This window comes from Eleutherodactylus coqui, chromosome 2 (genome assembly GCF_035609145.1).
Source record: "Eleutherodactylus coqui strain aEleCoq1 chromosome 2, aEleCoq1.hap1, whole genome shotgun sequence".
In the NCBI taxonomy this organism is placed as follows: domain Eukaryota; kingdom Metazoa; phylum Chordata; class Amphibia; order Anura; family Eleutherodactylidae; genus Eleutherodactylus; species Eleutherodactylus coqui.
The window spans coordinates 205,214,573-205,229,219 of record NC_089838.1 but is presented as its reverse complement, the minus strand read 5'-3'; the positions used below and the strand labels follow the sequence as shown (position 1 = coordinate 205,229,219).

At 41.4% G+C, this 14,647-nt stretch overlaps 1 protein-coding gene across 1 annotated transcript in view; it reads right to left on the bottom strand.

The window, feature by feature from the left end:
* Positions 1 to 14,145, bottom strand: part of ACSBG1 (acyl-CoA synthetase bubblegum family member 1) — a 37,874-nt gene extending 23,729 nt beyond the window's left edge. Inside the window, exons 1-5 of the mRNA XM_066592282.1 lie at positions 13,964 to 14,145; positions 13,262 to 13,439; positions 6,704 to 6,775; positions 3,911 to 4,131; positions 3,054 to 3,142 (exon numbers count right to left, since the gene is read on the bottom strand). Coding sequence (XP_066448379.1) covers positions 3,054 to 3,142; positions 3,911 to 4,131; positions 6,704 to 6,758 — 365 coding nt within the window. The 5' untranslated portion in view covers positions 6,759 to 6,775; positions 13,262 to 13,439; positions 13,964 to 14,145. The remainder of the gene's footprint in view (positions 1 to 3,053; positions 3,143 to 3,910; positions 4,132 to 6,703; positions 6,776 to 13,261; positions 13,440 to 13,963) is intronic.
* Between the last annotated feature and the right edge of the window lie 502 nt (positions 14,146 to 14,647).

Sequence of the window (14,647 nt, the reverse complement as noted above, 5' to 3'; positions counted from 1 at the left end):
CAGAATGGCCGCTTCAGCGCGCTCCCGAGCAGTGACAGCTCGTCTGCGCATGCGCAGAAGAGCTGTAGCGGGGAGCACACTGAAGCGGCTCGTGCTGAATGGAGAAGACCGGACTGCGCAAGCGCGTCTAAAAAAGCAAGCTGCCAGCGAATTTAGACGGAACCATGGAGACGAGGACGCTAGCAACGGAGCAGGTAAGTGGAATAACTTCTGTATGGCTCATATTTAATGCACAATGTACATTACAAAGTGCATTAATATGGCCATACGGAAGTATATAACCCCACTTGGTTTCGCGAGACCACCCCTTTAAATATTTCACCAGTAACCCACCAATAATATGCGCTATTTATTACTATTATATAAACATTGTTCATGTTTATCAATCCAGGAGGCAGCATCCCTAGAATTATCAAAGAAATACAGTTTCCCCTAAACATCAGCCATGCTGGATATGAAATAACATGATGAAGGCAGCTGCAAACCCCACAAACTTGTCTTAACATCATGACATTGCATCTGGTTTTCTTTTGTCTGTCCACAGAATAATCTGAAAAGACAGGTATACAATAACCTTCCATAGTTCTCTTTCTATATTTAAGATAATGTCTCGATCTTTATAATGCTAGAATTTTATCAAAGCAGTTGTCGGCGTGGCACCGGGTGGAGGTAATTTAGCAGGAGGTAATTTAACTCTAAAGACCCTTTCCACAGCAAAGAAAGATGATAAAATATCTTCCCCAATTACTGATTTCAGCCATCCTTTCAAAAATTCTGTAGGGTTTAACCCTTGCACCTTTTTTGGAACTTCCACCAGTTGCAAATTATTTCTCTGTCTATTTTCCAGATTATTTACTTCATATTACAAAGACTGCTTATATTTACATTAAAAACGTGTTTCTGGCTTAGACAATCTTTCAGTAACTTTCTGCAATTCATGTCTTATGAATCCAGGATCCTCTTTTAGGCTACCAACCTGAGCAGAGAGGGAGGCCAAGCCAGTATTGTTTTAGTCACAGCTAAAAAAAAATCATTACGTAGAGTAGGCTCATTTTGTATATCCACACCACTAGCTTGTGCTGAAGTCTGTATAATAGTAATCGCAGAGGCAGGTAAAGAGGTTGAAGTATATAAAACAGGTCCATGCTTACCCTTCTCAGCAGAGTGAGATAATGTATTAAAAGTCCCATCAGAGGAGGCAAATACAGCTGTAGTTATTTCATGAGCATTTCTTAATAGGGTTGCAGGAGGGGTTGAGCGAGTAAACTCTGCTAACTTGTTCTCAACTTTGTGGCATTTCTTGGTAAAGCGATCAGAGTGATCAGAACATTTTGTGCATTCCGCTCAATACTTGATGTTACTCCCAATGTGACACATGCGGCCTCCCGATGCAGAGTATTCACTGTAGCATTCGCAGATGCCAGCACCTGAAAGCCATCTTGAAGCACATGTGCACCAGCAGCTTCTCTCCTCCTCATCATCGCAGCTTCAGTTAAGCACAAGACAGGCCTCACAGCCAATTAACTTCAGTTATTAACACTCATTTGCTTCTCCTCTACTGTCATACAGCAGGACTCGTGATCCAACACAACCAGTAGCCCAGAAATCAACAAGACAATCCGCACAGGAGAATTAGTAACACTCCCCAGAGGAGAGCCAAACCAGCAGGACAGGTAGAAGTTCTCCCAAAATGCCTCCACTGCGCACATGATGCTCCAGGGCACACCCCAAGATACAGTACTGATTGGTTGCAGTCAAAAGCACAACAAACAACAATGAAAGTGTATCAAGTTTAAATGTTTTTCTTTTTAAATGTACAGAATAGGCAATTCTAAGCATTTTTGCAATATGTTTTATTAGCTTATTCTGTCTGTCATTTTTCCTTCAAAACCCATATTTTGCTATGCAGCTAGGTGAAGAAATGGCCAGGAAGTAGCTATGGAAATTTGTGTTCACCTAGAAACATAGCAGGAAAGGGAGCTCCAGCACTGTCTGCTCTGTTCTCTTTAGTGCAGCTGCAGACACAGCTGTTTCCATATGCAGTAACAGTGTATTAATACAAGTTTGTTTTATATTGTAATAATTTTTAACTCTTTGTCCTACCCTGCTCTGTCCTTGTGCAGTTCTTATTCCTCTCCGCAGAGATCTCTGCCGGTCTCGGCTGCTCTGTCCCAAGCAGCTTAATGTGAAGAAGCCGTTCTATGCTGCAGACAGCTTCTCTCCTTCACAGCACCAGCTCCCCACCTGACCTGATGCACTGTCTGTGTCTCAGTGCATCCGATGGTGACATACACACTCGATCTACTGAGACACAGATAGTCCATCGGTACTGGTGGGGAGAGAGTTCTGTGAAGAGTAGTAGCTGTCTGCAGTATAGAAAGTCTTCTTCTTCATATCGTGCTGCTGGGGAACAGTGCCCCAGTTCTGAAAAAAGTCATGTTGTGTGCGTGCGCTGATTTGCTGGGGCACAGCACTGGAATGGAGGACCTGGTGAGTATACAAAGCACTTCCCCAAACTGCCCTTCCCTCACCCATAATGTAGTTTATTGGACTCAAAGTTGCTGACAGGTTTTGTTTAATACATGACCCACTAAGTCATTTAAGATATTTTGGGATGCTATTCATTGTTCTTTCTTGCAGCATTTTATCTCTGTTTTTATGATTATATAATGTATTAAATCAAGTTAAATTATTATTTTTCAATAATTTGGCATTATGGGCTTTTTCTTTATTGGTTATTTGTAGTGTTGGTGCAGCCTTTCTGTATGTTTAGATGTTGAACTTTACAAATGTTGAACTTTACAAGTATAGGTGTGGTTATTCCAATATAGGACCTGCTGCTGTACCTAATACCCCACAATACCATGTCTGTTGCTAACCGAGATACTGTACCTATTACTAACTCCAATATTGTTCCTACTGCCCCAATATTATGCGGCTTGTAGTTGCCTCAGAGATACCAATACTGTGCCTTCTCTGACGCACCTCCCTCCAGTGCTGTGCCTCCTGTCCTTCTGCCCCAATTAGTAATAAATGTTAGGAATTGTACTTACCCAGCAAACACTGTTCCCACTGCCGAAATAAACCACTCAGGGGAATTAAAGCCAAGAATAGCGACACTATAAAACCGCTTCAACCCAAGCTGCAAATAAAAAATACAAGTTTGTAAGAAGGCGGAATACTATATTGCTGGGATCATGAGGTCATTTTTCTAAGGGTGCATTAACATGGACGACATCCCATCCGTGTGTTGTGCGAAGTGGGGGACACTACACATTTGCATGTACTATTCTCATATGAGACTCGCACAAAATTAGAATAGGCTATGACTATTCCATCTCTATGACACTATGCTATACATGGCAATATGACTTTGGGCTCGGTCAGATGAGTATGGTTTACACGCTACTAAGCAACGTGTAAACAATGTTGCTGACATGCAGGAATTCTGCGCATGAACAGGCTGTCTCTAGCTGCGCGGAGCAGCCCATTCATACATCCGTGATGTGGACAGCCTGCTTCAACGGCTCCCATTGGAGCTTATGGAAAGCACACTGCACAGCACGCTCCACGGAGCTGACATGTGAGTCAGCACTCGCTGTCCTAACTTTGTTAGAAACACAGATTCTGCGCTTCTACAAAGCATCCGTTTGAGCGTTTCCTTAGCAATGTTCGTTTGACCAAGCACAAAGTTTTTCAAGAGTTTCTGCTTTGAGGTGTGAAGTAGGAGAATAAACAGCCATGCTATTGGTTAGTTGATTTGGTATTTTTGGCTAAGCTCCCTGAGGCTACACTTTTTGGCTTGTTTTACCATACCTATCTATTGTACTCTTGACTTCACTGTAATGCGCAATTTATGCTCCTATCTACTGTAAAATGTTGGGGAAAATATGCCTAATAATCATCTCACCTTTAGGAAGGCCTTGGCAGATTGACGACACAACTGATAATACTCCTTGAACTTAATATGTTCCCATACAGCATCCTTCTTACTTGAAAGTGCATTTAGAGAGCCATATTTATCCACACATTCCAAAAACATTTCATGCACAGTTACAGGCAACTGAGGACAGGAAGAGTCAACCCGCAGTCGAACTGACCCATCAGCAAGTGTGGTCCATAACTTCTCTTCTGTAGAATGAAGCGCCATGTTGCGATAAAACATTTGACAAAATGTATGGGGACAACAGAATGGTAAAATCCATGGCTAAAATTCTCTTTCAAAATACAACATACATTATTTCCTGTATAAACACAGAATATGCATAAAAAGATATTACAAAAGGTTTGCATAATAAACATATATGTAGACAACTTATTTTACCATTAGGCCCAATATCCACAGGCGGATTTGATTTGCGGAACCCACGTGGGGCACCCAGATAGGAGATCAGCAAATCAAGCCGCCCATAGGGATGCATTAGCGTCAGCAAAAGAATTAAAAGAATGCGGATGTGATTTTTTTCCCCGGCGTGCAGATCACATATGCGAAAGAAAATCTGAGCATGCTCCATTTTTCTGCAGATCCCGCTCTGACGGCTTTTATTGAAGTCAATGGAAGACGTCCGATCCATGGTCCGCCTGCAGCTGACACTACAGATGTGCCATGATCCTACGGGAAAGCAGGAGGCTGTTTTCAAAATGCACTGCGCATGCGCCGGGCACATCGGCAGGCGCGCCCCCGGATGCATCCACTGTGCTGAAAGAAGATCCGGCCGCGACGGAGGAGACCTGCGCTGGATCGGGAGATGTGAGAAAAAGTCCCATGGCTGCGGGTACGCATGGATTCTGTGCAGGACTCCGCACTTCGAATCCTTGGGTGCTGTGGACATGACGCTTAACTCCTTTCTCGCTAAGAATTAGAAAGTCACGCCCCTGCAGGGAAGGTCTTTATTGGCCTCAGATGTGATTCATTTAAATAAAAGTGCATAGTGAGCCCAAAAATTGCACTTTGGCCACGAACTTTTGACTAATTTTAACCCTTTACAATCCATTGTCTGACGTCTTAAAGGGGTTGTCCCGCGAAAGCAAGTTGGGGTATACACTTCTGTATGGCCATATTAATGCACTTTGTAATGTACATTGTGCATTAATTATGAGCCATACAGAAGTTATTCACTTACCTGTTCCGTTGCTAGCATCCTCGTCTCCATGGTGCCGTCTAATTTTCAGCGTCTAATCGCTGGATTAGACGCGCTTGCGCAGTCCGGTCTTCTTCTTTTCTGAATGGGGCCGCTCGTGCCTGAGAGCGGCTCCTTGTAGCTCCGCCCCGTCACGTGCCGATTCCAGCCAATCAGGAGGCTGGAATCGGCAATGGCCCGCACAGAAGCCCTGCGGTCCACCGAGGGTGAAGATCCCGGCGGCCATCTTCACCAGGTAAGTAAGAAGTCACCGGAGCGCGGGGATTCAGGTAAGCACTCTCCGGTTTTCTTTTTTAACCCCTGCATCGGGTTTGTCTCGCGCCGAACGGGGGGGCTATTGAAAAAAAAAAAAACCTGTTTCGGCGCGGGACAACCCCTTTAAGACATTATGATTGTACAGCTCCGATGTTGGAAGACATCCATCGGGGTTCTCTTACTGTATATTGCCAGCCTCTCTGCTGTCAGAGCCTATCCAACATGTCACCTCATGCAGTACTGGCTTTAGCCAGCATATAGCGCCATTGTATAACAGCAGAAAAAGAGCAAGCCACCTAGGAAAAGCAGGATACAAATTGGATTGGAAAGGGTTAAAGCACTAAAACAGGAGTTGAAGTCCCTGAAACAACATCTGAACCTTAGTTACTTCCATCACACCCAGCACTTGAACCACAAGGAAAGATATTCATATAATGTTTATATATTTCACACTTTTTTATCCTCATACGTTGTCATATCCCAATGCTGCTTCATTATTGATATCCAATACATGATACAGTTAATAGTGAAAATGAACATCACTAGAGAAGAATTTCTAAACTGGTAAAAAAAAAGCTATTGATGAGTGATTCTAAGGACAGGCCATTAATCTTCAGACCTGAACAACCCCTTTAACCCTTTCCAATCCACTGTCTGACCTCTGAAGACATTACGATTTAAGGCTGTACAGCTCCAATGTTAGAAGACATCCATCGGGGTTCTCTTACTGTATATTGCCAGCCTCCCTGCTGTCGGAGCCTATCCAACGTGTCACCTCATGCAGTACTGACTTTAGCCAGCATATAGCGCTGTTGTATAATGGCAGAAAAAGAGTAACCCCCCCCTAGAAAAATCAGGATACAAATTGGATTGAAAAGGGTTAAACTTATGATTCTACCATTTAGACTTCAATGTGCCTATGTGATTAAGATTTATTTCTACACTGGGCAATTTTCGCCTGAATAATCGCTGGAAACAGTGAATTTGAGCGGTAGTTGTCCCATGTACATGCGGCCACCGATAAGGTACCGAGTAAGAAATCGCTCACTTGGCGGAGTCGCTTTGTTTTTAGCTCACCTAAAGACTGTACCACCATTACTATGAACAAATGCCTGTTTGAAGTGAATGGAGACGGGCAGCTGGAAGAGATCTCTGGCAGCTCCGCCTGCATTTACTGAATGACTATCTCCCCGGTGTGAAAGCTCAGGATAGTTGTTGTGAAGGTACCATAATACGTAAATATAGACCAGACAGCAATTAAATACATCTTAGTCCTCTCTTTTCCCATTACTACTGTCATTGTTCACCTTTAAGATAATCGCTGGGAACCTCCATAAATGACTCAGTAACGGGATAATCCATGGATTTTGAGATCCAATCTGCAGATTACACAAGGAAAACAATTAGCATAGTCAGTTGTCCAACAGTGTGGGGACACACTCATTTACATGGCTGCAAGAGATGAAATAATATGCCTTGAGTACATTAGTTATGTAATTTTATCATAACAACAAAAGTAAGTATCTGCAGTATATACAATTTAATTGTACAAAGAAACAGATACTTAAAGGGGTTGAACCCTGCCAATACAGGCTATTAGAGCATATGGACATCCTAGAGGAGGTTCCCCTGCCAGAAGATAGACACTAGTTGATGATTGCAGCGGCTGGCCGGTGGTCATGTGCAGTACAGGGGTTTTCTTTTGTTTACATTTTCCGTACCGTCGCTTAGTGATGACGTGGGTACTCACAGCCCATACCCAATATTAATTTAGTATGGGCTGCGGGTTGGACAGCCTCCATTGACATAAATGGAGGCTGTCTGAGCAGATTCCACGGCAAAATATTGCATGCTGCGATTTTTCTTCCGCTCGCAGAATATGCAGTTCAAATCCGCGAGTCTGAGCGAAAAGGCGAAAATGCATGCCTTTCAATGCCCACATTTTACTGTAAATCTCCCACATGGACGGTGATCATGGAATCCGCAATCCAAATCCTCCTGTGTGATACTGGCCTTAAACATATGTTTTAAGAATTTTTGGTGATATTCTTTTAAACTTTTGCTCACAATCTGTATATAGTTTAAAGAATCCTAAAATCCAGCATTTTTCATACTGACCAGAAAGCCATAGGCCCTCTTTATATGGGATGACCTGCCAAGTACAGAGCAACCAATAGTCCCAACGAAGACTGTTCCTGTGCTTTTGCACTAGTGAATCATTGCTAGTGAAGGGGATTGTTCTGACCCATGTGCCTACATTCACAGTAAACAGGAAGTCATTCATAAGTGAATGAACTGGCTATTTACACCGGCCGATTGCTATTCAGTGCTTATCCATGCATAAAAATGAATGAAGACCAATGAATGAACAAATGATCGTTTGTCATTCAACCATAGTATGCATTTACACAGAACAACAATCGTTCAGATTCACGCAGGATCACAGTAGTTGAACGATCGGCCCGTGTAAAAGGGCCCTAATACTAGTCTGGCAATTCCTGATCTGTACAGAAAGCTTTGTAGCGGTCATCTCACTAACCGAACTATGCTGAAGGGTAACACCAATATGTAGATAACACAGGATCCACTATTCACAATAGGTGATCAGCTGTGACTATCGACTCAGCTCCCTGAACAATGACCTCTGCAAAGATCACAGAGCATGTCTAGAACAGTCTCCATACAAGTCAGTGGGTCACCTTCTGTCCATTGTGTGAATGGCCCATGAGGCTGCTGTAAAGCATATCTTCTAAATGCTGTTAAATGAAGCAAGATGGCTGCCTCCATAGTCATGTACACACATCAGAATAAAAAATTCTACTATCAGAAAATGAAAACAGATTAGAAAATTGTAATATGCTTCACTATATGGTTTTAAATAATAAAAAATGGTGATCTAGTCCCTTTAAGATAAAAAAAATGGAAAATGTTAATAAAAGATCATCTGATTAAAAAATTGTAAGGTCAAGTAAAAATACCAAATACTCCATTTGTTAAGACTAAATACAGTCTGCATCTCTCAGTTTGAATTCCGCTCAGATATAACCCGTGTCCTGCAAATACAACTGAATATCTGGCGAAGTAGCTGCAAAGAGAGCCCGTGGCACAAAAGTCACTGTTCCACTAGTTTGACCAGAATAGTATTTTTATACCCTTTATACTGTATATCCCCTACACTATACATTATTCTGTTTAATAGAGCCAAATGAGAGACTTCATTGAAATAAACTAATTGTATTGTGGTTGCATAATCTTATATAGTAAACGAATGGCATGTGGACAAGTTAATGAGATTCATGTAAATATTAGTCTAGAAAATGTGTTCCAAAACCATACAAGACGTGCAGCATAAGCAAAACATTGGCCATCTTTTCAAGGTTTCAAAGCTGTAATAAATTTCAAGGCCCACTTATCCATTAGTTTCCTTCACTGATTGCCTGCTTATGATCACCCCTCCAGCCTTCTTCTAAGCCCAATCACCTTATCACTCTGTTCCCACCACTACAAGACTAAATATCAGCTGGCAAATTGTTTTTGCCTTACCGAAGGCCTTGACATTAACTCATCGCCCAAACTCAACATGGAAATAAAAGTTGCCTTTCTCTGTCCTTGACTGGAAAATGTTGAGCACTGTCCTTTACATTTGATACAAGCTATACTGAATTTACTTTCTAGATTTATATCTTTCTTCTGCACATAGTCTATGTAATACATTTTATATGCATAAACTAAAGAATGGTTGAAACTGTGTAAAAAAAGTGAAACATGAATAGATAGGTTTAGTTCTGTAATACCCAGTCACCTACTTGCCACATCTGTAAGCAAATGAGGTTAAGGGGAACCTGTCATGTTCTTTGTGCGGTCCCCACTGGGGGCAGTATAAACTAGTGTCATGCTGATTTCTACGGTCTGTCACTTACAGGGCTTTGTGCTGTGGTTTAAGAACTTATTGATTGTTGTTTCTGTATGATTCTGTGGCTCGCAGCAAGACAGGAGGCCAGTTTATTCATGAGGATCTAGTAATCCTACCACCACATTTAATGATACATTTCTCTGTAGAACTGATAAATCTGGCATTACTCAGAAGTGTTCACTGTACTTCTGAGTGTTGGTGAATACATTGTATGGTGAACTAATTCTTCAGGCTGACTCTTTAGTCTTTATAAATGTGCATCAGTAATTGTACACAAGGACTGTTACCATGCGGCAGTTGCTGGTCCTCCCGGGGCGGCGGTGTGCGGGGTCTCGTGGTCGGGGCGCGTCCCCCCAGCTTGTTGTCGGTGTGGGCAGCGCCGTGAATGCACCTGTGAGTGCAGCTGCCGTGCATGAGCTCCCTTTTGTTGTGCTCTGTTGAGAGTTGGCTGCCTCCCTCTTTCTACCCCTGGGCGGAAGCTTTTATTTAAGGTCAGGCAGAGACTTGCAATCACTGCCAGTTATTGTCATATTGTTATTGTCATCTTGTCTTCTATACTTGCTATTATCCGCCAGGTTTTACCATCTGCCTCAGTTCAGCTTAGTATTGTTGGTGTTGGTTATTTACATCTGCCTTTTCTGTGGGTGTTCCACCCTTTCCATCCTGGTACGCCACCATCCCTTTTTCGGTCCCTAGTGAGAGTAGGGACCGCTGCCCAGTTGCCCGCCTGGGGTTAGCCAGGAGTGGAGGCAAGCAGGCAGGGACAGGAGTTATGGGTGAGATCTAGGGCACCCGGGCTGGCGTACCAAGGGTAGTATACCGTAACAAGGACAATTTGTAGATCTTAGCGCTCTTATGACCATGTACAAAAATGTAGATTCTCAAAGCCACAATACAATTGGTGCTCGATTGGAGGAAAACACCTAAGGGATCTTCTGGTCTTCACCCATGACCCAACTCAAATGAAGCATTGACTTTGCTGCAGGAAGATCCCCATGAATGGATGCGGTGAATGAAGGCAGGCGGCCAGAGGAGATCTCCAGCGTGCTCTGCATCCATGTGGCAGCAGAAATGCAGTCATGAATTCTCACTCATGACCTGAAGGTTGTGGGTTCAATCCCTGCATGGTTCAATAAGACCTCAGTCTGCAATTACAAGCACTGGCCACTACACAGAGGTCAAAGCAGTGGCGTCTGCTGTGACCCCTGTGTATAGTGACACTGACAGTATGTGCCTGCTCAGCTAATCGGCTAAGTTCCCTAACGGCAGAGCCCTGGTTGATCAACTATAGATGATCTCTCCTGAAGATAGATCATCAATAGTACTTGTATCTGGAAAACCCCTTTAACATAGCACCATAGATTTCTATCCACTCTAATATGGAATTACATCTCCACTGTCTACAATCAGACACAGATTTTTAGAAGAATATGTTTTAAAATTACTAGAAGGGAAAAGCCAAGCAGATGAATAATGAGCCCCCCATTATCATCACAATGAAAGGATCACAGTGCTAGTTAAGTGCTCCATTACAGTGTTTCCCTGCACATTGTCATTCCTATTCCCCTCATGTGCAGGGAACTGCACAACAGCCACATTCCCTTGGCTCGAGCTTGGTTGGGTATCCCAACAGAATGGGTGGATGGCATATGTACAATGCACTGAAACTACCAAGTTTGGTCCCGTCTTCTGGGTATCATCAAGGTCCAAAAGGTTGAACCCACACCAGTCCTAAAATGATATTCTAGCTCAGTAATATGCCCCATTGCTGACTATATGTGACTATTGGTTTACAAGTGCTTGCTTTTTAACTTAAATTCGAGCAATAGAAAAAAAGTGACCCCACATGCAAGAAACATACTGTTTGGTGGTTGTGATTTGTGTTTCAGATTTTTGCCATTACAGTCATTAGAGAAATGCAACACGAGATCACCTGAGATAAAGCATTACACAGGGCTCAAAAGCATACAGTACAGTACAAGCTGATGCTCTCTGCTGAGCAAATATCCAAAAAGGTTTTCAGGTGTACATTCCTTGTACTCATCTGCTGACTTTAATGGGCCGAATGTAGTCTAATAGATTATACTTTTATTATTAATAATAATGAAACTTTTGACCTCATTTACATCTGCAGACACTTTCCTGGAGGAAAGAAAAGCGCAGTCTACCACCATAATCTGGCCTCCAAAGAAAACTTATGCAACATAACTTCATTTTTTTACAGTATAGCATACAATAAAAGTATACGTTTTTACTTTTTACCTTTTTTTTTGCTAGAAGATAAGAAAAAAGTTTTTACTCTAATCATATACCAAACAGATATTAACGTATGTCTATACAAAAATAGCCATACTTTGGTCAACATGTTGCATGTACATTTAATATATGCGTCAAGTGTATGTTGAAGACGTGATGTGAACAGGGCCTTACATGTAAATCGCCTCTCCGCCCACGGCCGCGTAATGTGACGCTTGGGGCGTGTCTTGTGACGTGGCCGGCAAGTCACATGACGCTGCGGCGCGTCACGCCGAAGCGTCATGCGGGACCCAGAACACCGGATCCGCTGGTAAGTATGGGGTCTCTGGGGGGCGCCGTGACGGGCTTCTCCGTCACGCCCGTGTGCAGCCGGCCTAAATGCCCTATTCAATGATGAAAAATGGCACAGTTACAATTATCTTACAGAAGAAAAAGCTCTACAGCTCATCATTCATTATTTTTTTCTTGCATACTTTCCACGAGTGCCTGGCAATATACAGACTAATCACAATGAGTCCTCTAATATCCCACTTTCCTATCTCATTCTGTAAGACAGCTGTCATTGCTGAGTTCTGTATAGTATGTCCTCTCTTAGGAGCAGTAAATGACAAATAGAAATTTGCAAAAAAATCCTGGTCTGATACAGAAATATAACATTATGTCCCTATATGGTGAACTTCTAGTATATATGTTACAACTATCCCTTAACATTATATAGTAGTTGTGAGCTATGTAATTAATTAATATGTAAGGGACTGAGCTATCTAACAAGACAGTAGAAAGCAGTGATGGCATTGAGCCCCCCCCCCCCCTAACTTTTGGGCCCTTGTGCAGCTGCTATATAACATTTCCATTACACATACTACATTGCAGATGTTACATTGCTACCCTATTGCATCATGCACATACTGTAAGGCAGGTGATACATTGCTATCCAATTACATTATAACACATATTACATAACAGGTGATACAATACATTACTATTCCTTTCTATATTATATAAATTATTTCATTACATGAAGCACAAAAATTAGGTCAGGTGATACAATATGGCAAGTGCTACATTATTATCTTACTGTACATTATGTACGCAGTCTATGGCAGGTGCTATATCTCTTTCCCATTACATTATACATATACTATATGACAGGTGGTATATGGCTATTGCATTATACTATACTCATGCTTTATAACTATCCCACTACCTTAAAAATATACTATACACATACTATGTACTAGGCCATACATTACTATTCCATTACATTCTGAATATAGTATATGACAGGTGCAATATTACTATCCCATTACCATTGGGTACATAGAAGAGATGGAGCTCCATAAGAAAAATTTAAATGGACTCCAAGGGCAGTTGCATGGTCTGCCCCAATGGTGTGTATGTTCTTGCCCATTACACCACACACATACTCTATGACAGGTGCTGCATTACTATTCCATTACATGATATACTGCACTTGGGAAAACTGGTGTTTACAGGTCAACCTCTTCCAAGTGACAGAATCCAGATGACCCGCTTCCTATACTTTTGTTTAATTCTACTCATATATTTCAAAAAAATTAAGAAAACTAACTTCTGCCTTCAATACAGTGCATTCAACTTTCCCCATGTCACTTGGTCTCCGTGCCAGACATTTTTTTTTTCATCTCTTATTAAAATCCTCAAAATAATCACTTACATTATATTCCTGCGGCAAATTCTTCCAAATGATGCAAGTTTTCTTCTACAGCCGCTGTTCACTCTTAGAAATCATTTACTAAGGATCATACGATTTTGGAGACTTATGAAATATTCAGGTCACTTGCCATATAATTGTGTGTTTTGGCAATTAAAAATCACTGCACTGCAGTTCTATGCTGATGACGGAGAGGCCCGGAGAAAGGAGAAAAGTAATTGGGAATTAGTCCTAGTAGAATGCCAATGTACTGTATACCACAGCACTTCACCATAGATGAGCAATAAGATTTAGATATGAAGAGTTCCAGTTATACCCACAAAATAGAACTAAATAAATGAATCATTTCTATATGCATATTAATACATAGACTATTATAAACCATACCATAATACACTATATCCACCTGTCAGATACAGTGATATATCTAAACAGTTCAGATACATATGAACATAAAAGCAAAAAGTCCCTATTTTAATTTCTTCAGATTCCAATGCAGATTCCCTGTCAATGTGACTTTTTTAAGTCCAAGGACATAGAACGACTTAATAAAGTTATTTTTTTAAATGCAGTGTTAGAAGAAATTTTCACAAGATGACTATAGATGCTTGGCATTCTTGAGAACTAATGTTTCCGCGTCAAGTTCTATACATAACATGTATCTCATGTAGCAAAGGTTGTTGTAACATAAAATGCAATATTTACCTGGCAGCCAAGGAACTTTGAAACTTCCTAGATGAATCTTCAGCTGATACTTATATTTTTTCTCTAAGATACAAAGCACTAGACTAGACACCAAGTGCGTTTCTCCCATGGGAATTTGGTTGAACTTGTTTAGCATATGTTTTGATTCCTTCAAAGTTCTTGCTTTCTCCCTGTTTAGGACATGTGAGGAATTTCAATGAGAATTAAACTCTTTTACGTGCAAATCCGACCTTTCTCTGCACATTGGCCAATCAGTGATATTTTCCAAGTTGTGGAAATCAGTGCCTCTCTATAAGTCATTGTGTGGAAGGATAAAAGAGGCACAGTGGAATTAGGATGAGATTTAGAGCGCTGAACAAGCAGATCTTTGTGAGACATTGAGGCTTACAATCTTTCCCCAATGCCCTTCCCTGAACAGCAGCCAATTGGTCTAAAGCATTAATTGTGGTCCTTATTAAAAGGGGAAACACTTGAAATGGGATTTTTTTTTACATATACTACAATGAGAATTTTTCTTCTTTTTTTGCTGCTTTGTTTAGATTAATTTTTGCAGCATTTGTAATGTAAACATTTTGGTTGAAGTTGTCATTAAGCTAGAGATGTATTGATGATAACCCTTATAATGTATATCATTAGGATATAATAATAAGAATATATTTGCATACCTCAAGGACTAGGGCTCTT